The sequence below is a fragment of the Hoplias malabaricus genome, chromosome 10 (assembly GCF_029633855.1).
Source record: "Hoplias malabaricus isolate fHopMal1 chromosome 10, fHopMal1.hap1, whole genome shotgun sequence".
In the NCBI taxonomy this organism is placed as follows: domain Eukaryota; kingdom Metazoa; phylum Chordata; class Actinopteri; order Characiformes; family Erythrinidae; genus Hoplias; species Hoplias malabaricus.
This window is the reverse complement of record NC_089809.1, coordinates 26,207,990-26,234,687: the sequence shown is the minus strand read 5'-3', so window position 1 is coordinate 26,234,687 and position 26,698 is coordinate 26,207,990. Positions and strand designations below refer to the sequence as shown.

The 26,698-nt window shown below is 36.5% G+C and overlaps 2 protein-coding genes across 2 annotated transcripts; both read left to right on the top strand.

The window, feature by feature from the left end:
• The first annotated feature begins 3,350 nt into the window (after nt 1-3,350).
• On the top strand, nt 3,351-6,921 carry irgq1 (immunity-related GTPase family, q1). The gene is made up of 3 exons (XM_066682861.1): nt 3,351-3,624; nt 4,506-5,240; nt 5,514-6,921. The coding sequence occupies exons 1-3, from the start codon at nt 3,614-3,616 to the stop codon at nt 6,235-6,237; spliced, it is 1,470 nt and encodes a 489-aa protein (XP_066538958.1). The 5' UTR covers nt 3,351-3,613; the 3' UTR covers nt 6,238-6,921.
• Nucleotides 6,922-9,750: 2,829 nt separating this feature from the next.
• Nucleotides 9,751-11,633, top strand: eif1b (eukaryotic translation initiation factor 1B). Its single transcript, XM_066683622.1, has 4 exons — nt 9,751-10,038; nt 10,872-11,035; nt 11,138-11,239; nt 11,322-11,633. Exons 1-4 carry the CDS (start codon nt 10,008-10,010, stop codon nt 11,364-11,366), a joined length of 342 nt encoding a protein of 113 aa, XP_066539719.1. The 5' UTR covers nt 9,751-10,007; the 3' UTR covers nt 11,367-11,633.
• The last annotated feature ends 15,065 nt before the right edge of the window (nt 11,634-26,698 follow it).

The following is a 26,698-nucleotide window of genomic DNA, read 5'->3' as shown; positions in this document are numbered from 1 at the left end:
AATGTTTCTATCAATGTCTCAGTGATAGCACAGCGCAGAAATACAGTTCAAACACTCAGTGAATGTGCAGACAGTACGCGACACAGTACATCCCGAGTTACGAGCCTATGTATAAGCTTGAGACGCACCTCCTCTGCCTCGCACAGTGTCTAACTGCTGGATTTGCTTGTTTTTAAGACTCTGATAAAACTATTTCAATCACCAAAACAATTCATTCACATGAGTAAAGGGATGTTTTCATAAGAAATATAAAGATTTTCTAAAACCGGATTTAAGTTTTTCAAGGTTAAAGACAGATTATCTCTTCATAAAATGCTGTAGGTCACATGGGCCTCTCTTAACAAAAGCGCTGAGATTGTTCTGAACATTTTGATATAAAACATGTGGGCAATATATTATAATACAAGTACTTTAAAGATTTCAGAAAATTGAGAAAATGTCTCCAAATGACTCCAAAAATGATTACACTGAATGTGAAACTGTGAATCTGAAAAGATTTTTCAGACCTGTTTGAAGCACAGTGGTGTCAGAAATCATTAAAAATATACCTGGTTTATTGCATATTATGCCTTACAGAAAAACTGATGAACAACTAAAGTTTTTTTATACCGTGTTTTATACTCAATGGTCCACTGTCGTAGTGTTGAGCACAGCAATCCATTTAAAACCATTCTCACTTTCAATGAAAAATAGAGCAGAGAAGTGTCCAAGCAGTCGAAATGGAAATAACAAAATCATGATAATTGTGGTCAGTTTAGCTTACCAGTAGTTCATATGTTTATATGTTTATTTTAATAAGTCTGAAAAGTGTAGCTGATATATGAAAGTCATCTTGTGTCCTACTTCCCAAGAAAAAGTTATGAATGACAAAATGGCTGGTGGCTCAGGCCCAGAGCTTGACCACTCCTAAACGCTCAGAATGCATATTGGGTAGGGCCCTGCAAATTAATGAAGGCCCCATCTCCCCCCTTGTGTCAAGTTGGGGAGAAGGGTATTTAGGGTACAACTTAACTCTAAACCTATCCCTAATAATAACCTCCCACTTGCTCTCACTGCCTGCAGAGGTATATACATTCTCAGAAAAAAAGGTAACATGGACACTAAAGTTACAAACTGTGTAACAACTGTTTAAAATCCAGTTTTGTTCCTTAAAGGTACATTACGTTCTCTTCTCCAGTGGGAAAGGGGGATATATGCAACATTTAATTATATAACTATGCAATATAAAAAACCCTAATATTAGAAATAATATAATATATAAAATTGGGCATTTGAAATCAATACAATTTTAAAATCTACAATTATAATAAAATATGGTACAATTATGTTCACTAATTAAAAATACAAATATGTACCCTTGAGGGTACCACAACAGAGACAGCAAAAGGTACCACCACAGTGACAAATTTTGACAGTGTACTATTTTCCCATTGGACCCCTCCGAACTTTAAAAACTTTGAAGCACCACAATCACTATGCACGAACCAAACTTTGAAGCAGAAAAGTTAAAAAGTGAATACATGCTCAGTATTATACTGTCTAGCACTCATTAAAACTCCCCCAAAATACACCAATACACCCTGAAAGTTCCTTACTATTCCTTGCCCCCTTAAAATGTGAAGTAGTTAATGTCATACTGAGTTCATTGTCAGTTCCACCTTAAATTATACTGCTATATTTACACATTCACAGTCACAGTTAATTTAACACTGGCTAATTTGACATTTTTTTAAACCTTAAACCGTGAAGCATATAAAGGTGCCTGGATGAAACTGATACACCATTTAATGTGAAACAAATATGCAAGATGAAGAATAAACGGCTGAGTTGGCTTCTTTTTCTTCTATTCCAACATAAATTCTGCAGCTGTTATGAATTAGTGTTGGCTCCTAGCCAGCGGCTTGAGTTTTCTGTTCCACCTTAAATAGTGAAGGGAATATATTCAAGTGCTACAACTTGGTTTCTATATTTAGTTAAATATGTTCATACTCATGTGAAACTCAAACACAAATTGAAACTCTGTCACTTTAAAGCAGTAGCCTGTTTGAGGACTGATGTTGACTGGGAATCACAAAGGTAATCATATATAATTATAAGATTCTATAGAAAATATAGAATGTTTAATGAATATTGTTGATTTATAATTATTCCAATAAATATAGTTTGTTTACACCTCATTGTGTGTATAAACTTTATTGCCTTCGTGCACACATATGAAATGATGTGATATCCCATTATTTAATACGGTTTAATATGATGTTAGCGCACCCTTTGCAACTATAACAGCTTTAAATCTTCCGGGAAGGCGTTCCACAATGTTTAGGAATGTGTTTATGGGAATTTCGTTTCTTCCAGAAGTACATGTGTGAACCTGGATCGCAGGTTCCGTTCTAATTCATCCCAAATGTGTTCTACCGGGCTGTGGTCAGGACTCAGGACTCAGGGCTGTGTGCAGGCCAGTCGAGTTCATCCACACCATATTTGCAGTGTAACTCAAGACACCACAGAATGATTTATGTTAAAAATAACACTTGGCTAACATGCTGCACTCCGACTGTCATCCATATCCTCCATGTCCTCATATCCATTTCGCTAGGGGGCAGTGTCGTGAAACCATAGAGTCCTGAACGGTGTTGTGCCGAATTCAGCACCCCCGCCGCGAGATGCATCCCCGGCATATTTAGTCCTAAGGGAGGTTAATCGGCGTTTTCTGACTAAACGGGCAAAATATCATGTTCATTTCCGTCAAAATAAAAACAAATCGCCTTTTCTCCAGTAGAAACACTCTAGATGTTGAGATGTAAAAAAGAAAAGGTCGCTTGTAAATAATAAAATGATATAATCTACATGCACCGCTGCTTTTTCTGAAGTCAGCTCCGAATTATTCTAAAACAAACGTGTACGTTCATGTTCTGACCACAATGAAACTCCTACATATCCTGTCGCAATTTTTATGGAATATTTAAACACTGGAAATAAATAGGAATATAGGACAAAAGCAGCGAATGGTAAATAAAATTACCACATCATTACTGTACTATCCATGAAAATGTACACATGCTGCCACTGCTTGAACATAACTGCAATATTAATAGTTGAATTAGAAAGAAATGTACCCAATTTTAATTCTGGCTACATTTCTGTTTTTTTCCATGAAACTTATACAGGTATTTTATATTGATCCTATAGGTGTACTGACAAAAACAAACCTTATTTGTGTGTACAGAAAGAGAGTTATGATGGGGTGCTTTTTAAGGCAGTCCACCTGCCTGAAAAGGCACCCCCTGATTAACCTCCCTTAGGACTAAATATGCCGGGGATGCATCTCGCGGCGGGGGTGCTGAATTCGGCACAACACCAATTGCAGTCCTGAAATCCCTGCTCTATGAGTTTCGTTTTCTCATCCTCTCAAGTTTCTCTTTTGAAGCCGGAGAAACATAAACAAAGAAGTGCATTCTCTCCGTACAGCTCTATGAGCTGTATGTGGGCATTTGTGGAACTCATTGATCTGGCTGACGTCAATATGTTTAACCGATTTATACAGATCTAATTAGAAAGCTATTCAAAATCTCGGTTTAGTTTCTCCTTAGTTTTCAGGTGCAGTTTGGCAAAAATGGAGGCTGGGTGAGTATACTTAAATAATATATTATGTAGCTCACTTCGAATTTAGTCATAATACCTTCGTTTTATTTAAAACATCTAAACATCTGTTGGTTAAAAATGAACAGGAAAAGTTAAGCTGTCTCACTTGTAGTGGAACTGTTGATTGTCCTTTTGAACAATCAGTTTCATAGTCTATTTGAATACCTTAAATAATGGGATTTTATATCTTCTTTTTTATATATTCTATATGTAGAGTACATAAAGTCAAGCTAAAATGGGTACAAAAAATTGCTTTCAAGTAATGCAGCAGTCTAGGCATTGCCCTGTAATCTAGAGGGTTGGTTGGATCACCAGTGATGCCTCGGCCATCTGAACCTGGGAGTCCTGGGTGGGTGGGACGGTCCACTATCTCCCTCATCACACATTACAGGGCCAGCACAGGTGTTGGTCAGTTGATGTGAAAGGCCTTGGCAGCAGGCGCTTTCCTTTGGCACCTTAGGCTGTCCACTGGTGCTGCATTAGAAGCACTTCCAAAAGTCTAGTGACATTTTGTGTGGGGGAGTTCAACAAACAGCGAATAGGGTGGAAGTGGAGATGAACTGGACATTGAATGAAAATGCAACAAAAAGAAAAAAACAGGGTATAACAATTTTAAATAAATATTTTACATTTTAAATATAAATAAATACATTGAAGACAGATTTGCCTTTCCTTTTATTCTGAATTAGTTTGTTTTAATATTGCTTGGATTTGATGTATTAAGAAGGATTAATATATGTGAGTTAATACATCTTTACCCTTTATTTTGAACCAATTTGATATTAAAGATTTGTGATGTTTACTTTTGAAATCAGATGGTATGTTAATTATGTGTCAATTGTCTTAATTTTATCTTCAAATAGATTCAGCATGCCACAGAAGATCCCAGAAGAAGATATCATCAGAATTAAAAAGGCCTTCCAGGCTCAGAACCCAGAAAAAATCCCTCAAGAATTGATGACTCTTATAGATGTGTTTATTCAGTTTAAGATTGATGTAGCCGTGACAGGAGATACTGGCTCGGGGAAATCTTCACTTATTAATGCACTCCTCGGACTGGACCACAATGATGAAAAGGCTGCACCAACAGGAGTTGTGGAGACCACAATGGAACCCCAAATGTATGAATATCCAAATAATCCCGGTTTAAGACTCTGGGATCTTTCTGGGATGGGCACACCAACTTTTGTGTCAAAGAAATATGTGGAAACAATGAATTTTGACCTGTATGACATGTTCATTGTGGTGACATCTGAGAGATTCAGAGAAAACAACATGCTCCTTATTGATGAAATCCAAAAACAGAAAAAGCCATTTTATGTTGTCAGGACAAAAGTAGACAACGACTTGCTTTCCCAGAGTAAAAAACATAGCTTCTGTAAAACTGATGCCTTGAAGTTGATGAAAGATGAATGTTTGAAATATCTGGATGAGAAAAACCCAAAGCCTCATGTATTCTTAGTGTCAGGCCATGACCCAGAGAGCTATGACATGCAGAAGCTTAAGGAAACACTTGAAAATGAAGCTCCAGAACTAAAAAGGGACATGTTCTCCAGTTTCATGGAGAATTTCTTCACTGCATCCTGGAGGAAAGCAATGTATGTATTGTTTCAACTTATGAATGCTCAGAATATTTAGTTTCCTTTTCAAGTACCTCAGTCCTCAGCTTTTGTCTTTGTGTTTTTGTCTATTTCACTGCACTGGAGATGTAGCCTGACATCGTTTTGTTATACTGTAAAATCCTGTAATGATGTAATGACATTAAAGTTTAAATACATTGTAGAAAATGAATGTTTTATAATATAAAGGAATGTTTCTTCTTTCCTCTCTCTCTCTCTCTCTCTCTCTCTCTCTCTCTCTCTCTCTCTCAGGGCCATTAAGCATCATCCTTTGAAAAGTAAGAACATGAAAACAAACAGCCTTCAGAAGCTACTAGCGATCCACAAAAACTTTGTAGATGGAACTGAAAAAGTTGGAACTACACTGGAGGCTCTAGACCACTTCCAGACTGATGTGGCTATTTTAGGCGAGACAGGATCAGGAGTAACCACTCTGGTCAATGCAATAACTGGGCAGACGAACGGCACCAGGGGCTCAGCACATACCAAGATCCCAGCAACTAGTCCTCACTACCCAGATATTAGATTCTGGGATGTGTCAGGAATAGAAAAGGTCATGGATAACTCATTAGAAGAGATTCTGGATCATTTTGATTTCTACATCATTATTGTATCAGACTGGCAAAAGACCTATCACACAGAGCTTGCAGAAACTGTAAAAGTGTTAAGGAAGCACTACCACTTTGTCCAGACAAAGATTGACTGCCATTTGAATGTACAAGAAGAGTTGTGTTGTTCTGAGACTGAGATTCTGGATGGACTTCGAGCACAGTGTGCTAAAGACCTGCAGAGGGAAAATGCAGCCCAATCACAGCTGTTTCTGATAAACAGTTTGGACACAAATGCATTTGACTTTTTCAGTCTGGAGAATGTATTGAGAAGTGACCTGGATACTATAAGGACAAGTGCATTTGCATATTATGTTGCTAAAATAGTCAAACAGAAACAAGAACCACACACTTGTCAAATATTGTAGCTGGGTTTTATTTCTTTTGTTATAGAGTGCAATACATTGTATTTATTTTCAGTGTGAAATGTGCAAAAGATAATTGAAAATAATGAAATATTAACTAACCAGTCCCAGTATTTCTGACAGTTGTGACATTTAAAGTGAAACTTTAAACTCGCTTGACATTTGGTGAAAAAAATACACAATTATTTTGTGTTGTTTGTTTTTTAAAGTCTTGGTAGGTGGATAGGTGAATCAAAAGTGTGAATGTGTGTGTGTGTCTGTGTTGCCCTGTGAAGGCCCCCTCCAGGGTGTATTCCCACCTAGCGCCCAATGAGTCCAGGTAGGCTCTGGACCCACTGTTAACTGAATATACTGTATATTTTATATTTAAAAAAAATAATTTAATACTGATGAAATATTTAATAGAAATATGTTGAGACTAGCAATGATAGATATATAACCATCACTCATTTAATCTAGCTCATCTTTCTTTTATTGCAGTGAGGTTAAATGACCCCATAGACTTTGCCTAAATTGCCTTTGACTAAATAATTAATCATCCTTATTGTGACATAGGATATGAACTATCTAGTTAAAATTGTCTATTTTAATTTCAAGTTAAAAAACAAAAGCTACTAGATCGCTGATAATTTCTCAAAGTGCAAAGAGACTGCTTTATATTTATAATATATTTATACATTTAATATTAGATGGTTCATATTTATTAGACATATATTTATTAATGTAAGTCTAATTAATAAAATGTAAATGTTCTTTCAAAGCTTCAATAAGTGTATTTCCTTGCTGTGGATTATGATTCTAATAACCTACAAATCTTCAAAAATATAAAGGCATAAAATGCAACAGTTTGTCCATTGTCTTCAACTGAATATAACTGACATAAAAATACATATCAATTATTTCCAATGCTTTCACTTACCAACCCAATTCATTCATTCATTATCTGTAACTGCTTGTCCAATTCAGGGTCGCGGTGGGTCCGAAGCCTACCCAGAATCAGGCAAGAGCACACCCAATTATGTTTTTAAATATTAAAACATACAGAAATTTATGCCATCACACTCAAAGTTGAGACAGAGGCATGTTTACTACACCAACTTTCATTTTAAATAAACGTTGTCTTTTTTTGACAACTGCAATTTTTCAAGTAGAATTTTATCACGCTATTGTTGGATACAAGTATTTAGCTGTTCAAGAATCAATGAATTGTCTGATTTTGCTGTTCCTGACGTTCCATGGTAAACAGTTAAGCACTAGTTAAGCACACACACTACAAAGTGAAGCTGTGGATGATTCTTTTAAAGTTTTATATTTGCCTTTCTGAAAATACTATAAATTATTCACTCAGATTTAGCACCTGTCCCAACTTTAGAAAGTCCAAGTAGCAAATTCTAAATTTGTTTATATTTAGAAATACATCCATCCATTCATTCCTTATCTGTAACCACTTATCCAGTTCAGGGTCACGGTATCTAAAGCCTACCTGGAATCATTGGGCACAAGGCGGGAATACACCCTGGAGGGGGCTATTTATAAATACATAAATACCTAAAATAAGATGGTCAGTGAAGACATTCATCAATAAAAGATTTTCAAGAGAATTATCAAATCACAATTATGGTTTTATTGCATTAAACACAAACAAACAAAAAACCCACCAGGAATGATATGGCGCATGGCAGAATATGCTGAATGGGGTGCCAGTCCATCGCAGGGCAACACATAAATTCACTTACACTTATGGACACATTTCAGTAACTAAGTCACCTACTAATTTGTGTTTTTGGACTGTGGGAAGAAGCTGGAGCATGAATTAAATGGATGTAGGTTTCATTATTTATAAATATTACATTTAAAAAAATATAAATGTCAAATGTGAAGAAGATATTTGATCTGCTTTATAGTACAGTAAAATTTTTTGTAGAAAATAAGCTTACAAAAGGGGGCGGCAGGATGGCACAGGTACTGTCACAGTCACACAGCTCCAGGGTCCTGGGGTTATGGGTTCAACCCCTGCTCCAGATGACTGTTGTGAGGAGTTTGGTGTGTTCTCCCTGTGTCTGCATAGGTTTCCTCTGGGTGCTCTGTGGAACTTCCACAGTTCAAAAACACATGTTGGTATGTGGATTGGTGACTTAAAACTGTCCATAGGTGTGAATATGTGAGTGTGTGTCGACCTGCGAAGGACTGGTGCTCCCTCCAGGTTGTGTCCTCTCCTTGCACCCAGTGTTTCCGGATAGGCTCCGGACCCACTGCGACCCTGAACTGGATAAACGCTTACAGACATTGAATTAATGAATGAATGTGAATGAGCTTAAAAATTCATTTTTTTCATATTTATAATTTTCATACATGAAATGTAGAGGCCCATGGTTATAAATTTCTTACATTGACCTAGTTACATTTTTTTACACTCCTTTCACTGTGTTGGTTAGCCTTGATTTAGTTGTGTATCTTCATGCACTTGCAACTGATCCAGGATGTGGTGGCATGACTTTGATTCAATGTTCCTAAGTCCAAGTCTGATGCATTCTCTTCATTGACTGTCTGTAGCTACACGTGTTGATTTCAAAATCCTGACGCTAACCTACAAAGCCAAAAAAAATTATTTAGGCATCCTGACTTCTGTATTTGGCAGCATCCAAGCCCAAGGTGTCTTTTGGATACTAGCCTAAATAAACTAGCCAAGGATATGTTCAAAGCAAAAAAAGCACTTTGTGAGACCCTCTAGATATTTGTGTCTACAAAAATGCCGTAAATGTAAATTTCTTAGCCATGTATTGCATGTCTGTGGTCCAGAAATTCTTGATCAGGTTCAGGGTCTTCAGAGTCTCAAGTATATTAATGTTAACAGCTTCAATGAAGGGGTTAATCTGTGTTGCAACATGACAAGTGGCACTGTCTTGAACAAACACAATGAATGAGGTATAAACACAAAACATGTAAAGTAAGTCTAGCCTTTTCATACTGGTTACTGTAGGCTTTCAGTCTTATTTTACTCAGATGGCGAGAGATTGTATACTGAGATGATGCCTGCTGCTCAAGTATTGGTGAGAAATTCCAGTTGCAGTATTGAAAACATTTCAAATTGATGAACCATTCCCAATGGTCATCATCCTCTACTTTGTTTGGTTTAGGTGGACGAACAGCTTTTTATTTTGGGTTTTGAATCAATTATTGTACAGCATTCTAGAAATCATTCTCAATATGACCAACTCTTGCAAAGAAAGAAAGGCCATCCCTTGTGCCGTTACCTCAACAGTCTGCTGTCTCAATCAATGTGTGTTCAGTCGATGTGCAATCAATGTGTGTAGCACGAGGTACTAATATTTGTAAATTCTGAAATATGCCTCACGTACACCCGTTACATTCATGTAAGGGCAGTGACATTTATAAAATGTATTGTTGTTCTCTAATCTCCAATCTACTGACCATTAATTTATTTTATTTTTTATTTTTTGATGAAATTTTTAGTTACTTAAAGGACTAACAGGATACCGGTGTTAATGATGAACACAGAAGTTAAACCCCGCCTCTTGTCTGCGTGTGAGCTCGTGTTTATATGTGTGTGGGGGTCTGCTCCCTGTTCTCTTCGAGCGGAGCTCTGACTGTTCTCTGAGTCGCCGCAGGCTGCGTCAGACAGAAGCTAGGCCTCTCTGCCCTTTGTTACTGAGAAGAACTTCAGGCTTCCGCTAAACCCGACACTCGCAACAAAACAAACGGCATCGAGCGCCGAGCTCTTTCGTCCATCAAGGTTCTCGCCCTAATATCGCATGTCCTCTATCCAGAACCTCCAGTCTTTCGGTAAGTTACTGATTCCATCGATATGTTCTGATCAAATATATTTAACATTAGCGCTAGCTATCTCAGTAAGGTTTCGTTGGCCTACAGGACAGCCGAGAGTTGAGCTAGTCCGATACCCTAGGAAACGAACAAAACGGAGAAAACAACTTTTTTATTTTTTTATATTTGTGGTTTTAGCTCTAGATCTTAAGATAGTGTAAAAGAAAATCAATCTGAAATATTAATATTGAGAAAGTAGCAGTAGCTATTCGTAAGTCGGTTCAGATGGAAGCTAATGTTAGCCTCCTGCAACTTGAGTTATGCACTGCTCCAGTATTGTATTATCGCCGGGGGTTTACAAGGAGATATTCAGTAGTTCAACTGACGTTTTTTGCATAAACCCTTAAGGTTTAAAACGAATAGTTCTACCACCATCCAAGGAACGATGGGTGGCTAATCTACATGTTAATATTGTTAGCGGTACATAAATCGCAGCTAATTTACCGTTAGCCGCCTAGCTAAATGCACCAATCAATAGTCAGTTAAAATCCGTCTTGTAGTATTATTTCGACGACGCTTAAACACCTATTTTTTTTTTCTTTTAATCGATTGAGTGAAATACTCAGGATCTTGCATGTTCTGGATAAATTCCACTCATAAAAATGGCATGCATTGGCTTTCCCCTTTCTTCTCGACAAAGGCCTTTACCGTGTTCAAACTATAACTGATTTGGCCTTTAATCTCAGACTGGCCTGCGCATTACTTGCTCTCGAAGAGCTGATGTCTGTCAGTTGCGTATTTATATGATTATAATACACTTTATTGAGCAATTTTTCCCCAATGTTTAATTTCAGATCCCTTTGCTGATGCAACTAAGGGTGACAATTTGCTCCCAGCTGGGACAGAAGACAAAATACACATAAGGATTCAACAACGAAACGGGCGAAAGACCCTTACCACAGTGCAAGGAATTGCAGATGATTATGACAAGAAAAAGCTTGTAAAAGCTTTTAAAAAGGTATCTATCTTAATGCATTTAATCATATGCAGTTTTATATAACTTTACCAAGCACACTGTTTTTGTGCTGAACATTATTAACTGGGATTCTACTATTTACAGAAATTTGCCTGCAATGGCACTGTGATTGAGCACCCGGAGTACGGGGAAGTTATCCAGTTGCAAGGTGACCAAAGAAAAAACATCTGCCAGTTTCTTCTTGAGGTAACATGCCTACTTGTCTTTAGATGTTTAAATGCATGTGTTTGTAATACAAAGTGCTGATTTCTCCTTCTCTCTTCAACAGATAAACATTGTAAAGGAAGAGCAGCTGAAAGTCCACGGCTTTTAAAATGATGGACTTGCCAGAGGATCAAGACTACAGCAATTTTTAGGACTCCATACTTGATTAGGGCTCAATTTTCTGACATCATGACTATCACAACGAGTGACTGTATAAAAGTTTTTATAAGTATTCCAAGTTAAGATATTTTGATAAGTATGACTGCTTCCTTTCAGGGACTGACTTGTGTCTGTTGACTGTAATTAACACTTTATGATGGACATGCTCAGTTAAATATTTCTATCTGAAACACAATAAAACCTTATGATTTTGACACATTTGAGTCACATGCTTTTTAAATTTTTTTATTTATTTTTTCTTAACACCCCTACCCTGCGCAATGATTCTCACTTGGGTATAGGCAGCAGGGAAATGGTGTAGTAGTTCAATATAGAGGTAAACCAGACCTACTAGCACTGAATTTGAGCGTCAAATCCTCTACCCTGAAGTGGATGGCTTCCATGATACCATGAATTTGAGTGTAATAAGCATTGTATATTATTCCCCCATAAACATAGCCAGTGTATAAGGTATTTAGTACGCTATAGGCCTGCTTTAGCCTGGTAAGGATTGAGGTATTTGCTCTCCCCGGATTTCTGAAAATGTTTAAGGTGCAAACTCAATATACTGGAGTTAACTGCTCAGTTTGTTACTGCTCATGTCTAGGTTGAATCTCTTAATCCAACAGGAAGAGAAACCCTTTAACAGGGATTTTAAAACCACGGATAAATTTGTCAGGAAAACTCTGGCTCTTTGACTGACAAATATTTGCATTTAGTTGGTCTTTAAATAGTGGAGTAAAGGTGTTAGAACTATAACTAGACAGATGCTTTGAGATTACACCTAAGTGTACAGCCAATGTTTAGTTTTCTTGTCTTCTGTTGGTGGTTACCTGTCATGTTTTCAGGCCCAATAATCTTAGTGTTATCCTAATCTGTGACCTCCTGTTGAAATGAAACAGAAGGGTAATCTTTAAATGCCTTGGTCTAAGAAGGAAATTACTGCATGGCAAATTCAGGTCCTGAATATTTGCTGAGTAAGATTTCCTATGTTTACATTTAATCTTTATTAGAACATGTTTCAAGTAACAGTGGGACCAGAAATGGCAGCACACAAATGTTTTTTTTTTTTTTTTTGAGATATTAAGTTATATCTACACAATGCAAACGTGGTAAATCTAAGCATAGACTAAATATTCTAATATTTAATGACTATATAATCATCCAGGCCTATTTGGACGTGAATAGCCAACAGAGGAAATACTGTAAATAAGGCACTTTTAAATTCAAATGTACCTTTAGTAAAATTTAGAAAGCTTAATGTATATAGAAAATGATTTGATTTAGGGGGGAAAATGTAACTGAAAAATGGACTACCACATTCAGTTTTGGTTCTCTCTCTCTCTCTGAACAGACGGTGGAGGCAGTCCAGCCTCAGGCTATCCACCGGCCTCACTTTGCCACTCAATTAATTTCTGCAAGAGGATGCAGGAAAAATGCACAAAGTTAATGATGGATGCTTCATATTAGTCACCAGTCATTTTCATCTTTTATTTCTCTGTTTGTTTTCTCTTGACTTTAATGGTCATGTTGTTGGGTGGCTGAACGCAACTGATATATTGAAATTGCTGAGAAAGCACTTGTAAGTGGTTTTTAACCTGTTTGGGTGAGGAGTTTATGATAACTCTAATTACCTGTGGAAGTATACACAGAACGGCCCGGCATATGCATGGATGTTACAAGATAACTTATACGCTGGGTCTCCGAATTATTCAGCGCTAGCTTTGGCAATAAGCAGACTGTGTTGTTTTTGTGCAGTTTTAGCCAGAGGCCAGCCAGCTGTTATTGTTTTTGTCTTGATTGCCATCTACCCACTCACTCCCCACAGTTTTTATTTAGCCTGCCTCTCTATACTGCTGCCAACATGCTTGCTTCAAATGGGACATTAATGGGTCTGCTCCTTAACGGAGGTCAATAGCTGCTGTTTTGTTTCCTAAATGGAAACTGTGATGCTACATGTGGCCAGTAGGGGGAGCAAATCTACACTAAACAGTCAATAGTGTACAAAATTAAAAGCCCGGCGTTGATAAGAACAATGACATGAAGCATTGCTGACAAAGAAAGATGACAATGGAATCTTTTTGCAATATTGTTACAAAAAGGTATAAATTGCTCAGTGTGTAGTGTGCTACAAGACAAAGGTCTGCAGAGAAAATGGTTCAAAGGGGCTGTAGTCAACATTAAAACACGTAGTGAATGTTTTGTAGCAGGTTTGTTTCTAAGTTATTGGAAGGAATTCCCAGGTCTTACATAGATATTCTGAAGGCTTGGGTCTTAAGGAAATGTGGGCATGTTGACAAGATATGGCAAAAATCTTTTTTCTAAAATGTTTATCAAGGCGGAACAGAACATGCAGCACATGGGGGTGTGTAGTTTACCATTATTCTGTTTAGCTGTTTAAAGTTGTCTTCAAATTGGCTTGTATTTTTTAAGCTAGGGGTTTCCTTAAGTAGCCCATCTTTTGACTCATTTTATTTATAAAATATGATTTTCATTTTCAGCATTAAAACTTGGTTTAATAAGTTATTATTATTATTTATTGCTTGATATCTTTGGCTTAATTTTCCAAATAACCATTTTGATCGAGTTACTCTCATGTTTTTTAAAGCTGCCGATTTTGTCTTGTATAATTCTAAATTTACTTGTTTCTGTTTATCTTGCTAACAACCTTTCTTCAGAGAAATATTATCAGCCATTATTGCTTACTACTATGAGAGGCAACACTTTTTTATTTTAATTATTATTATTATTATTATTTTTTTTTTAGAGAAGGCACTATTTCTGGGGAGATACTGAGCCAATAGTTCCCCCGAAACTCTTAATGTAAACTATAGTAAATGGTAAACACCAACTATTTTCAATATCTGAGGGTGAAATGGCAGGAGCTCAAGGGCCCCCAGTGCATGTGCCAACTCCTCTCTTTAGGTAGGGTTATGATAAAGATCATTAGACCAATATCTCAAACTGTGTTAAGGAAAAGTGGCATGTAGGGGGCTCTTGCATAGGCCTGTCACTAAGGTGTAAATAAACAGGGGGAAAAGGCAAAAGCTTTTCTTTTGAAATAGAGTTAATTAAAAAAATGTCTTCACTAAAGAGAATGAAACAGCTTTCCTTTCCCCTTGAGGCATATGTGTTGTTGGACGCCCACGTTTTGAAAGAATAATGTTGCATTTATTAATTATTGCACTTATCCACTGCAGGTGTGGAATTAATTGAGATTCACACATCTGGAGTATGTGCCGGTGTGACCTTTTGAGCAGCACAGCTTGCTGCGTAGTGAAATATTCTTTGTCACACCTTCACAACCAGCTTTATTAGTACTGTATGTCAGTCAGGCCTCACTGTCCATCTTTATCCTTCCCCTGTATCTACTAAAATCTCTGTAGCAAATATTAATGATTAAGGGCTTAACCCGAGTGTAAGCAACAATGGATAACATTCAACTGATTGTATTACTTTAGGCCCTTTTATATAAAACTTTTTATAAAAAAAGTTATAATAATATTCACAATGTTGATAATCACAGGTATTTAACATTGCCTTCTTTGTTTTGTTTCATTGTTCACTACCAAAGCAGTGAGTGAAACATCTCCTGCAATGCAACAAAGAGCAAGCCAAACAATTATAATATATAGTTGTGTAGTTGTGATAAACCATGCCTCAGTAAAGGTTTCTGTGTTATTTTTTTTGCTGCTTCAGTAAAATACATGTCTTTTATATATATATATATATATATATATATATATATATATATATATATATATATATATATATATATATATATATATATATATATTTATGCCAGTTAAAAAGCCTGTAAAAAACAAGAGAAAGACGTAGTTGATTGAATGTCACTCTATTATCTATTGGAGTTACCAATAGATTTTTTACCAGTTGCTTGCATTTTCACTTGTGCCTTTTTAAATAGTATTTTTAAGAAATGTTGAACAACACATAGATCTAATTGCTGTTTTAGACATTGGCATTAGTGTTTTGACATTTCATAAATCACAGAAAAACTATTATAAAAGAGATTATTTCTTGTGGAAAGGTCTTCAGATATTGTGACCTTCCACTTTTGCCCACAATTCACTAAGACACAAGCCCATCTTTCCACATGCACAGAAATTAACAACATCAAACGAACACCATAAAATATATTAATTACAACTTGGATAATTATGTCACAGTGCTATGAAGTAACAGATCCACATCAACAAGCTATTTGAAAGGGTTGCCAAAAGAAAGCCATACCATTATGGAAGAGCCTGAAAGTTTGCCAGCTGTGATTAGCTCTTTGACTGGGAGCAGGTGCAGGAGTCTGATGAGAACACACCAAACCTTTTGCCCACAGTTGTCATGGGTGTATTTAGTGCAACAGTAGATCATCATATGTACTGTAAACAGTATGTTTCTGACACTTTGTGGCATCTTTGCTGGCAGGGTTTCCCGGGCTCTTATGAAGATTGATGACATCTTGTTAGCACTCTCATATTCTGATGCTGATGTTTTGAATGAGTTCCCTTTCATACAGCACCATTTGACCTTTTCACACACTGAAAAGATACAACAATTGTTATAGGGTACAGTTGTGTGTCTTAAAAGTACAATACATCTATGGAATATGGTACAGATATGTTTTCTAACTAAAGGGACAGAGGGCTACCTTTGAGGATATAATGTTAGCCACCACCTTTAGTCAACAAATTACTGATATTTATAATGGATTATAGAAATGTCTTTGATGCCTAGTTTATTTCAGGGATATATCAGCAATGTCAGTGTTTATCAATTTTTTATCTTTATTATGTGTAAATAAGTTGACAGTGATTTCCTCCCATTGCCCAAAAACACACTTTGGTAGGTGGATTGGCGACTCAAAAGTGTCCTTAGGTGTGAATGTGTGTGTGTGTGTGTGTCACCCTGCTAAGGACCAGTGCCCCCTCCATATATGCATGACGTTTTACTTTTAATGTTATATGAAGCCATAGTTCAACTGTTCACAAAATAGAGGAAATTCCCAAAAATTGTGTGCATTCATTTCTATATGAACTTATAGCTAATGATCTTTCTCCTATTGGAGATATGAGATTTTGATTCTGACAACAATGAAGTTGTAAAACTGGGCCCTGTGCTGAATATGTGTAATCCAATAACATCATGCAACCGATTGGTCACTGTCCAATCCTAGTAAGAGTTAAATTCCATGTCTAAATTGTTTGTTACTCTTTTAGAGAAGAAGTGGTTTTGAGGAAGACTGTATGTGTTCTGTCTCTTGTTGACAGAGACTTTCTCAGGGTTCTTTATTTGGCTTTGATTCAACATGCTGCTGTCTGTATGAATTAATTTGCCCGTCATTACTTTCGCATCCACCAGATGGCAATATGTAATTGCTAACAGTATTAAAAAGAAAACCTAAAAAAAAACATTTTTAAAATTCATAAAAGTATAACATTTATTGGTAGAGCACATCATGTATTTAATAGTATTTAATTTCTCCTTATATGTGTGTGTCTGGGCATATAAAATGATAAAAGCATATTTGCACATGTTGTTATGTTCTTTGTTTGCCAAACAAGGTGGACCCTTATGAAAGTGTAATCAGTGCTGGCATGACATATGGTGCAGGCTTATAGCCTATTCCATGGAGACGACTGCCTATTTCCTTTCTCTAAACTCATCTTATAAACAGCAGCAGTGGTGATGGTGGCATGATTCAAGCTCTAAAGGACCAGTTCATCCTCTTTATTTTCTGTGCAGAATATCCAACATATCCTATACAACCTTTTTTTTTTGTCTGGGTAAATAATAACATAAAATAAAAAATCAACCAAAGACTAAAATATGCATGGAGTAAGCCAGCAGTACCTGGTGCTATGACAGAATGGAGCAGTGGGTTAGTGGTGTTTCCTTGGGAACTGTGTGTAGGCACACAGCCTCCACTGCTAATAGCCCTAAAATATCCCAATTAAAAGTGGAGACGGGGGACTATGTGTTTTCATTGGCCCATGCTCAGAGTGCTGGCCGCTGCCAGAGAAAGGCAGGGTCTGGTTCTGTTGCAATATGTTCCTTTGAGCGTTCCATTTTTAGAGATGAGAGGTGGAAAAAAGGATCCTGCAAGTGTCTTTGTACCATATGCATGTAATAGTTGACACACAGCCATGTACTCCAGGTTTTTTCCCCCTACGTCTCGTACATATATCGGGTTAATTGGTAAGACACCACAAACTTGTTTGTAATTATGTCGCATGTTTTTCATTCCGGTCCCTCAAGAGCTTTGAGGACATTGCGGGCACTCTGGGCAGTTTGTGAGCTGATTAGTGCTGCTAGATAATCTTCATTTTGATATATTATAGGCATTAATTTCTATTACACACATCAATTACATAGCACATTTTAGTGTATTTCTATTCGGCGTTAAAGGTTTCATCAAAGCTGTACATTTTATATGCAGCAGTATTTATGGGGGATGAATGATTGTTAGATAATATTCAATTTATGCTCTTACACTCTTACAAAGACTAGAAAGCTGAAAGAATTTGTGAAAGTGATGTAATTCAGCAACCACTTTTGGATCCCTATATTTTAAGATTTTATTGAAAGAAAGAGTGTTACTGTACATAAAGCATATTAATTTATACTGCACGTGTTAATGAACTACACTGCAAATTCCAATACCACCAACTTGATTTGTTTCAAGGAAATTCTATTTAATTCTCATAAAATAAGAATTAAATGCTAAATTAACATATTCAAAGCAGCATATTTTGAAATGCACCATTCTAGATAAATGTACAGATTCAGAGTCTCAATGATTCACAGCAATTAGATGCCTGAAGAGTGTAATGTTTCTAAATTCTACAGCATGGAAAGGATGCAGTGTATTCTGTAGTTAAATTATTCCCAGAGAAAATTTTATATTTTCAGTTTTACTGCTTTGTTACATTTATGATCCTGAATATTGAACATTCTTTAGGATGCCTATAAATAAAATGTATTATTATTATTATTATTATTATATACCACACATGCTGAACCGTGTTTACCTTTTTTTATCTCAGAAAGTTTGCCCCCTTTAAGGGACCATTTTTCTGTTGGTTTGTAATGGGCATGTGTGTGAGGACCCTTTGTTAAAGTCTTGTACTAGATAAATGTACATAGATTTTTTGTACCAATGCCTATTTTAAAATGATAGATTTACATGGCTATGTTATGACCACATAATACAGAACTGACAGTGTTATGACAGTCATAAATAAATCCCATCTGTGACTGATATATTTGCTGTCCAAATAAAACCGTCACTCTGAAAACACATCAGCAGTCCTTTACATTGTGTGAAAATATCTATTATATAAATTACTTAGGTATAAAACATTATTCCATAATACATTAACTTGTATTAAAATATAAGTTTGTTTTTGCCTTCTCTTGTAAAGTTACCATTTTGAAAATACTTTCTGTTCTTTAGACAGTGAAGATATGCTTGATACATGATGGCATGCTGTATACTTGGCTTGTTAGCAGCAGTCTGTGTTATACACAGTGTGTTCCAGGGTGTGTGTGTGTGTCTGTGTGAGTGAGAGAGGAAGCCCCCCGCTGAGCAGCTCACTGCACTGACAGGTGTTTCAAAGAGGCGAGGAGTGATTTACAGCCATGTGCTCCCTCTCTGCCAGACACACACAGCCATCCAACGAGGCCCATGTGAGTCCTGCATCATCTACCCGCCCTGAAGCTTGGACAGGAAAAAGCCACCACTGCAGCCTGATAGGACCTGTCCATATCCCTGTCAGTTTACAATTACATGTAGGGTATTGAATAGACAAACCCATCTATAGCAACTTACAATTCTAATCATGTTACAGAAAAAGTGTTAGCAAACTTGCTCATGGACCGTAAGGACTTATTGGTGTAGCAGGGTATACTTTCAAGCCATCAGTCATATCAGTTAAAATTGTTTATCTCAAAGCATATTTAATCATTTGTTCATCTATTAACTGCTGAATTGCCCTTGTTCTGAGTCAGAAAGTGCACACATTTAAGTTGAAATTAATTGAGGATATTTTGTACTATATATATCGTACATACAGGATTTTCCTGTTTTTGTAAATATATTCCCAGTTGGATTGACTTAAATTTTCCAGGTATGTTAACTCAAAAAAAGAAATAATATAAAATAAATAAATAAATAAAATGTTATAACATGTTATAAAAAAATGATAACATTATTTTAAATATTTTTTTTTCCTTTAAGGGAAATGAAATAATCAAAGAATAATTATTTTTTTAATAATAATTATTATTATTATTTTATTATATTTTATATTTCTTTTCATTTTATTGCTTCAGTACATGTTATGCCACCCATAGTGGGGAAGTTCATTATTAGATCAGGACATTTTGTGTGTGAATCCGGTTTATAAAATGAATATTGTTTGTTTATTTGTTCATCTGAGCCTTGTTTGATTCCTTGAGGAGTGACTTGGGTTTTTAGATCACCGTCATAAAACAAAAGCAAAATTAGGCTTATGATATTTGTTTCCCCCCAAAAGTTACATTGATATTTTTGAGTGTGAATCATGTGTAACTCTTTTTTAACTGTAATAATGCAATCAAGGTCAGCTTGTTTTTCTCACCTTAATTTATCCAGGAGACCAGGGTTTAGCCCCAGAGTTGAGGATGGAATCTGTAGGTGTTTATGTGCTCACTGTTTTCAGAGCCATTGTAGACATATCAAAGGAGAGTGATTGTTTGAATTATTTCTTTATTTGATTCAACGTTTTCACGTTTATTTGTTCATTAATTCATTTTAATTACATTCTGATATGAACATATACCACTTCTTTGATGTTTCTCTCAGACTCACCAAACAGAGCAGTGGTAAATTAAGGTTTTTCAGCCCAACAGATGGCGCTGTAGTTCTGATTCAATTAGATGGGTCCAAGTATGTGAGATTAAAGTCCATAACAATAATGACTTTTTTCTCTGTGACATTAAGGACTATACGTATCCTAATTCAACAAATATGGAAATAGATAGATGATAAGAAATATTAAATAGAGAACTGGGTAATAGCACTATACCACAACAAAAGTAGACCGACACTGTTTGTCAGGGAGAATACACTATTCTTCTTAATCATCATTGGTCAGGGACCAGTACACTCCCTAATAGAACCCTAACAATCAAGAGTTTCTAGAATGACAGCAAGAGTTTTTAGTAAATATTTCACAGAAAAACCTTAAATGAAGCCAAACATATTGTCTTAGATAACCATCCATTATCTGTAACCGCTTATTCAATTTAGGGTCGCGGGGGGTCCAGAGCCTACCTGGAATCATCGGGCGCAAGGCGGGAATACACCCTGGAGGGGGCGCCAGTCCTTCACAGGGCAACACAGACACACACACATTCACTCACACACTCACACCTACGGACACTTTCGAGTCGCCAATCCACCTGCAACGTGTGTTTTTGGACTGTGGGAGGAAACCGGAGCACCCGGAGGAAACCCACGCGGACACGGGGAGAACACGTCTTAGATAACCTTTTCTTTAAATGAAAAATAAATAAATAATATATTAGTCTCATCCATAAGGATCCTGCTACTGGCTAAAAAGTAATCATGATTATTTTTTTTAATTTTAGGGTTCTACAGTGCAAACATATTGTTAAAATGTCAAATGAATAAGCAATTTGGGTATTTTGATTTTCTGTTTTTATTTTTTTTAAGTCTGCATCTGGGTTTGTTTGTATGATGATGTTTTCCTGATGTGTTTATGTGATAAAGCTCCAATATATGGTATAATAAATATGTGCTACATTTCTAATCCCCCATTTATGAATATTAAACCAAGCAGTAAAGTAAAAACAGTTACAGGGAGTAGAATATAATAACATTGTTTATATAGTTAGCTGAAAATGTACTTTAAATGTAAAGTATGAAGTGCATTATTCCAATCTCCAGTCTATGCCTCAAACAATATTGTGCTGATGTTTCTGATTTCCATAGCTCTACTTTAAGTTTGTCAACTTTTAAAAGTATATACTAGAACATTTTATTCATGGTTTTTATTGTATTCAACAATATGCAAAAATCATGTAAAATTTAATCATTTAGAAATGGATGAGAATAATATATGAGGAGTAAGGGATGTATTATTATATCATCTTTTAACAGTGCTTATTTACCTAAGGATATTTATTATATGATATTTTTCAAGTAGAAATTGTATCTGTGCCCTGTGTGTATTATTTCTAACTGAATTTTAATGTTTTCAAGTAAGTGTCTCCATATCTCATCTAATACCTCAACATAATGCTTTTCTTCATGTTATGAATATTTGGGGAAGAATGAAGTCATCATCTCCATGAAAGCAGAATACAGTGCAGTTCTGGTAGTGGAATATCAATATCTCATTTATTGAATGTTCCTGAAGAAACAGGAACCATGAATGTTGGGTATAGTTTGCACTTGTCTTAATGATGCAAGGCAGACATTTACCATTTACAAAGATTAGCAAATAAATATTACCAGCCATTGGAATATAGATATGAATTGCATTGGCGCAATAAATTATGTAAATAAATAAAATGTCTTGGTTCAACACAGTTTTGGTCGATGTTATGTAAACTGAAAATCAAGTTTGTGTTGTGTATGCACTGATAAGCCATAACATTATGACCACCTCCTTGTTTCCACAATCACTTTCCACTCCTTCAGCTCCACTGACAATACAGTATCACTTTGTAGTTCTACAATTCCACACTGTAGTCCATCTGTTGCTTACATACTTTGTTTGCCTCTTTAAACCCTGTTCTTTAATGATCAGGACCACCACGGGCGGTATTATATTATATGGCTGGGGTGTATTGTGCTGGTATGAATGGATCAAACACTTCTTGCTGGAGTTTTTAAAACCTTTAGTGTCACTGCTGGACTGAGACCAAAAATATCCAGCCAACAGTGTCCTCTTGGCTGTGTCCCGTGACCAATGATGAAAGACTAGAGGATGACCAACACAAACTGCAGCAACAGACGAGCTCCTATCTCTGACTGTACTTCTATAAGGTAGGTGTACTTGATTTACTCACAAATTTGTGTTTGATACAAAGTTTAAAGGGCACATATACATTTTTTTCTTTAAATTATCTTTGTTTCTCTTGGGGAGCATTTGTGGTTTTTTTTCTTTTCTTTTTGGTTTATAAACTAAAAACAGACAAATTTCATATTTCCGTCACTTTTTTCCCACCTCTATTCATCCATTGGTTTTAAACGGTCTGTTTTATGTTAGACCTAGTCCTGTAAGACTGCTACATCTTCTCTTATTCTCTGCTACCTATTCTATCCATCCAACCATCGTCTGTAACCACTTATCCAATTCAGGGTCATGGGGGGTCCGTAGCCTACCCGGAGTCATTGGGTGCAAAGCAGGAACACACCCTGGAGGGGGCGCCAGTCCTTCACAGGGCGATACACACACCCATTCACTCAGTGACTGCGACACTACCTGCTGCGCCGTGCCTCCTAATATTTAAATTAGCTTGGAATATTTGTATTTTTTTTTAGCATCTATGACTTCATCTATCAGCTTAAATGTGTAACGTAATTTATGGCTTGTCTGTAAAAAGAATGAAGTGATATTCAGCAGCAATAACAAAAGAAATATTTGTCATTTCTCAAATAATAACAGAGCAACTGACACCAGCAATCCTTCATTCCTACATTCCTACATGATCTCTATTTTCCATGAGCAGCTCAGGACCTAAAAGATTACATTAGTAAACTTGCCATGTGCAATTACATTAGCTTTGCAATAGTGTGTATAATATTCCAAATTTTTTTAAGGGATTATCAAATTTGGGGACACAGATATTTTTCAGGAATTGAGGTAACTGACCCAGAAAAAATAACAAAGCTCCCACTAAGATCAGCATCCTGAGGCTTAACAGAATTGCAGAAGTGAGAAGGGAAGAGAAAGCTGTAACTGCATTCATTCACTTTGCATCAGCAAAACAATCTGTTACTCTGGTTCAGTGACTGTACCAACAAGAGATGACACCTACCAGAGTCATGAGCCTGTTGAAATCCAACCAAACTTTTGAACATCCTTAACATTTAGTTGTTTTAGATTTAGATGGCCATGAAGCTGTAAATTGATCCTGTTTTAGGCAATAAAATCCAAATTTAGGCTTTCAATTCAGGCTTTACCTGATTAATTAGATATATGAGGAAAAAAAAAATATGGAGGAAGTAGTTAATTTTACATCAGTCCAGGTTTCTAGAGCCCCCTCTATTTGGTGGAAGTAGAAATGTTCATTAAAAAATACCATAACTTTCGATTGATTTTAGATTTCCAGGATATTATGTACTTTTCAGGTTGCTATATTAAAATACCAAGACAAACTCTATATCAACCACTCCATATAATACTGAATTCAACTAATTTAAGATGTTCACAAAAAAAAAAGAAAACAACAAACAAACAAGCCCCCTCCAGGGTGTATTCCCGCCTTGCACCCAATGATTCCAGGTAGGCTCTGGACCCACCGCGACCCTGAATTGGATAAGCGCTTACAGATAATGAATGAATGAATGAATGAATGAACAAACAAACAAACAAAACACAAACAAACAAACAAACAGGAACTTGGTGGGATTCTCAACCAGCTGTACATGAGCATATCATCACTTCATCCAGTGTGTTGTAAATATGCATGTATTGCAGCAGACCTGTGATCTTTGGAATGATGGAGCACCATCCAAAACCTTTGGGATGAATTTGAGAGTTTTTTTTTTAAGGCAAATAAATAAATAAATTCAGTAAGTCATCAAACATTCATTTTCTTATGGCTGAATGCCACCTGTTCCTCTCAGAAATGTTATAATACCTAGTGTAAAGCCTTGCCAAATTTTTGGACATTTTTAAGGCTGCAAAGGGGTGGTGCTCACCATGTGGGCAAGCTCACAATTAATGTATTTAATGTAAGAAGGAACAAGCCTTTGTCCATATAATGAAACTCGATTTGGTGTCCCAGCCATGGCAATGGTTAAACAAGGACACACAGTCTAATTGACATGATGCATCCTTGAGAACAGTTCCTAAATGTGACTGAGTAAATATGTATGCATATGAATAAATATAAATTCATTCATTATCTGTAACCGCTTGTCCAGTTCAGGGTTGAGGTGGGTCCAGAGCCTACCTGGAATCATTGGGCACAAAGCGGGGCGCCAGTGCTTCACAGGCCAACACACACACTCACACCTACAGAAACTTTTGAGTCGCCAATCCACCTACCAATGTGTGTTTTTGGACTGTGGGAGGAAACTGGAGCAAACCCACATGGAGAACACACCAACTCCTCACAGACAGGCACCCGAAGCGGGACTTGAACCCACAGGTTCCCTGGAGCTGTGTGACTGCAACACTACCTGCTGCACCACCGTGGCACGCAACATAAATTCACACTGTGAAAATGATCTTTTGGCCTGTTGACCCACAACCCCCTCACCAAAAAAAAAAAAAAAATAGGTACAGATGATGCTCTCTCTCTCTCTCTCGCTCTCTCTCTCTCTCGCTCTCTCTCTCTCTTTCTCTCTCTCTCTCTCTCTCTCTCTCTCTCTCTCTCTGCTTACAAAACCATTACCATTACAGCAAGTGTATCTGTATTCTGATAGCCTCTGTGTAAATGTTATTAGTACCTTGCTTGCTTGCTTGAATTAGAATTCAACTTCAAACTCTGGTGTGTCTCATTCTGTCTCCCCTGTGTTTTGTGGATTTGTATTCATGCTTTCAGAACTGCTTTTGTGTTTGATGATTTGTTTGCATGCTTTTCATTTTGTGATGTGAGGATGTCGTGTTGTTTTGCATGAGGCGGCCACTGTAATTTAGTAATGGGAGAAACAATTGTTTATCTCACCCATTAATTGTTCCTTAAATGTTCTCTGGAAACAGATGTGTCTTTTTAAATGTGAACACAGATGTGTGGGTAGTCACTGCACCTACACCAGCCATCATCGGTTGCAAAGATTTAATTTTCAAATGATGTGAGATTAAATAAGCAACGTGGGAGTTTCATATGCAAAACAAAGTTGAACAGCTTCTGTAACTTATTACATCAAAAAAGTTTCAGCTGGAAAGCAAACCATGGTATATTAGGTTATTGTTCTATTTTCTGTTTTTCTTTCTTTTGTTTTTTCAGATCCACTGTCAATTAGACAAGGCAGACTGTATATACGCTAATTGACTGAGCAAATAGTCATCTTGAACAACCTGTCATAACAGAACATCACATCCCCATCCAGCTAAAAGCACTGTAACTGCTTGATGCAACTTTACTCTCCCCGATGCGATCTGCAGGGGACAATCAGCTAGGTTACCACCAAAAAGTAGCAAAAATATTTAAGAAAGTTGTTATTTATTTTTACACCTTTTCCATGCAACTTATATGAGATACAAATTCCCCTGCTGAATGAACAGGGTTATGCTCCATAAAGCTTTGCAAAATGGATAGCTGTGGACTACTGCTTAGTGAACTGAACTTGCCGCTGGACAAGCCTGGACTGGCAGGAATATTAGGAACAAATTCAGGAATCAGGGAATGAAAGAACAACGTTGTCTCCTCCCTCAATCCATGGCTGAAGTGCCCTTAAGTCAGGTATCTAACACCCAAATTCTCACAGGTGCCAAGGGTGGTGCTGCACGTGTGTTTGTGTGTTCAGTTCCACAGATGTGTTAAATGTTTAGGTCTAATTACATTGCAAATGTAATTTTTAATGTTTCACATAGAATATCTAATGCACCCAGGGCGCTAGGTGTCAGTATTATGGCTGTTAACTAATGTGAAGAATCATTGCAGGAAATTACTGTAAAGGAATCTTACTACATACTGATGTGCTCGGAAGTGATATTTGTAGATATTAAATTACATATAAATATATACATTTAACATGCAGTCAGCATATTTTTCAAAAGGATTGTGAGAGCTACTCTGGCTATGGCTTATTTTTGTTACTATTATTAGATATTATATGCTTTTTTAAACTAATAAGGCGAAAGAACATTTAAACAAACAAAATTTCAGTTATTTTGATGAAAATAACTAAATAGATGTTAGACACACAGACAAATTCAATAGACGGATCAACGGATCAAACAGAATAACATCAAAATCTTATTCTCTGCATGTTTTCTGACCTATTGAAGTGTCTAATAGAAGCTAAAAAGGTCCCATCTTCTTGCCATTATCTTCTTATCGTAAATCTTGCTTTCACATTGT

Bases quoted from the DNA above. Each gene is read 5' to 3' on its own strand.
- irgq1 (XM_066682861.1), top strand. The intron at 5,241-5,513 runs GTATGTATTGTT...TCTCTCTCTCAG, and splicing joins GCATCCTGGAGGAAAGCAAT to GGCCATTAAGCATCATCCTT.
- eif1b (XM_066683622.1), top strand. From the start codon at position 10,008: ATGTCCTCTATCCAGAACCTCCAGTCTTTCG. The intron at 11,036-11,137 runs GTATCTATCTTA...TACTATTTACAG, and splicing joins TTGTAAAAGCTTTTAAAAAG to AAATTTGCCTGCAATGGCAC. The intron at 11,240-11,321 runs GTAACATGCCTA...TCTCTTCAACAG, and splicing joins TCTGCCAGTTTCTTCTTGAG to ATAAACATTGTAAAGGAAGA.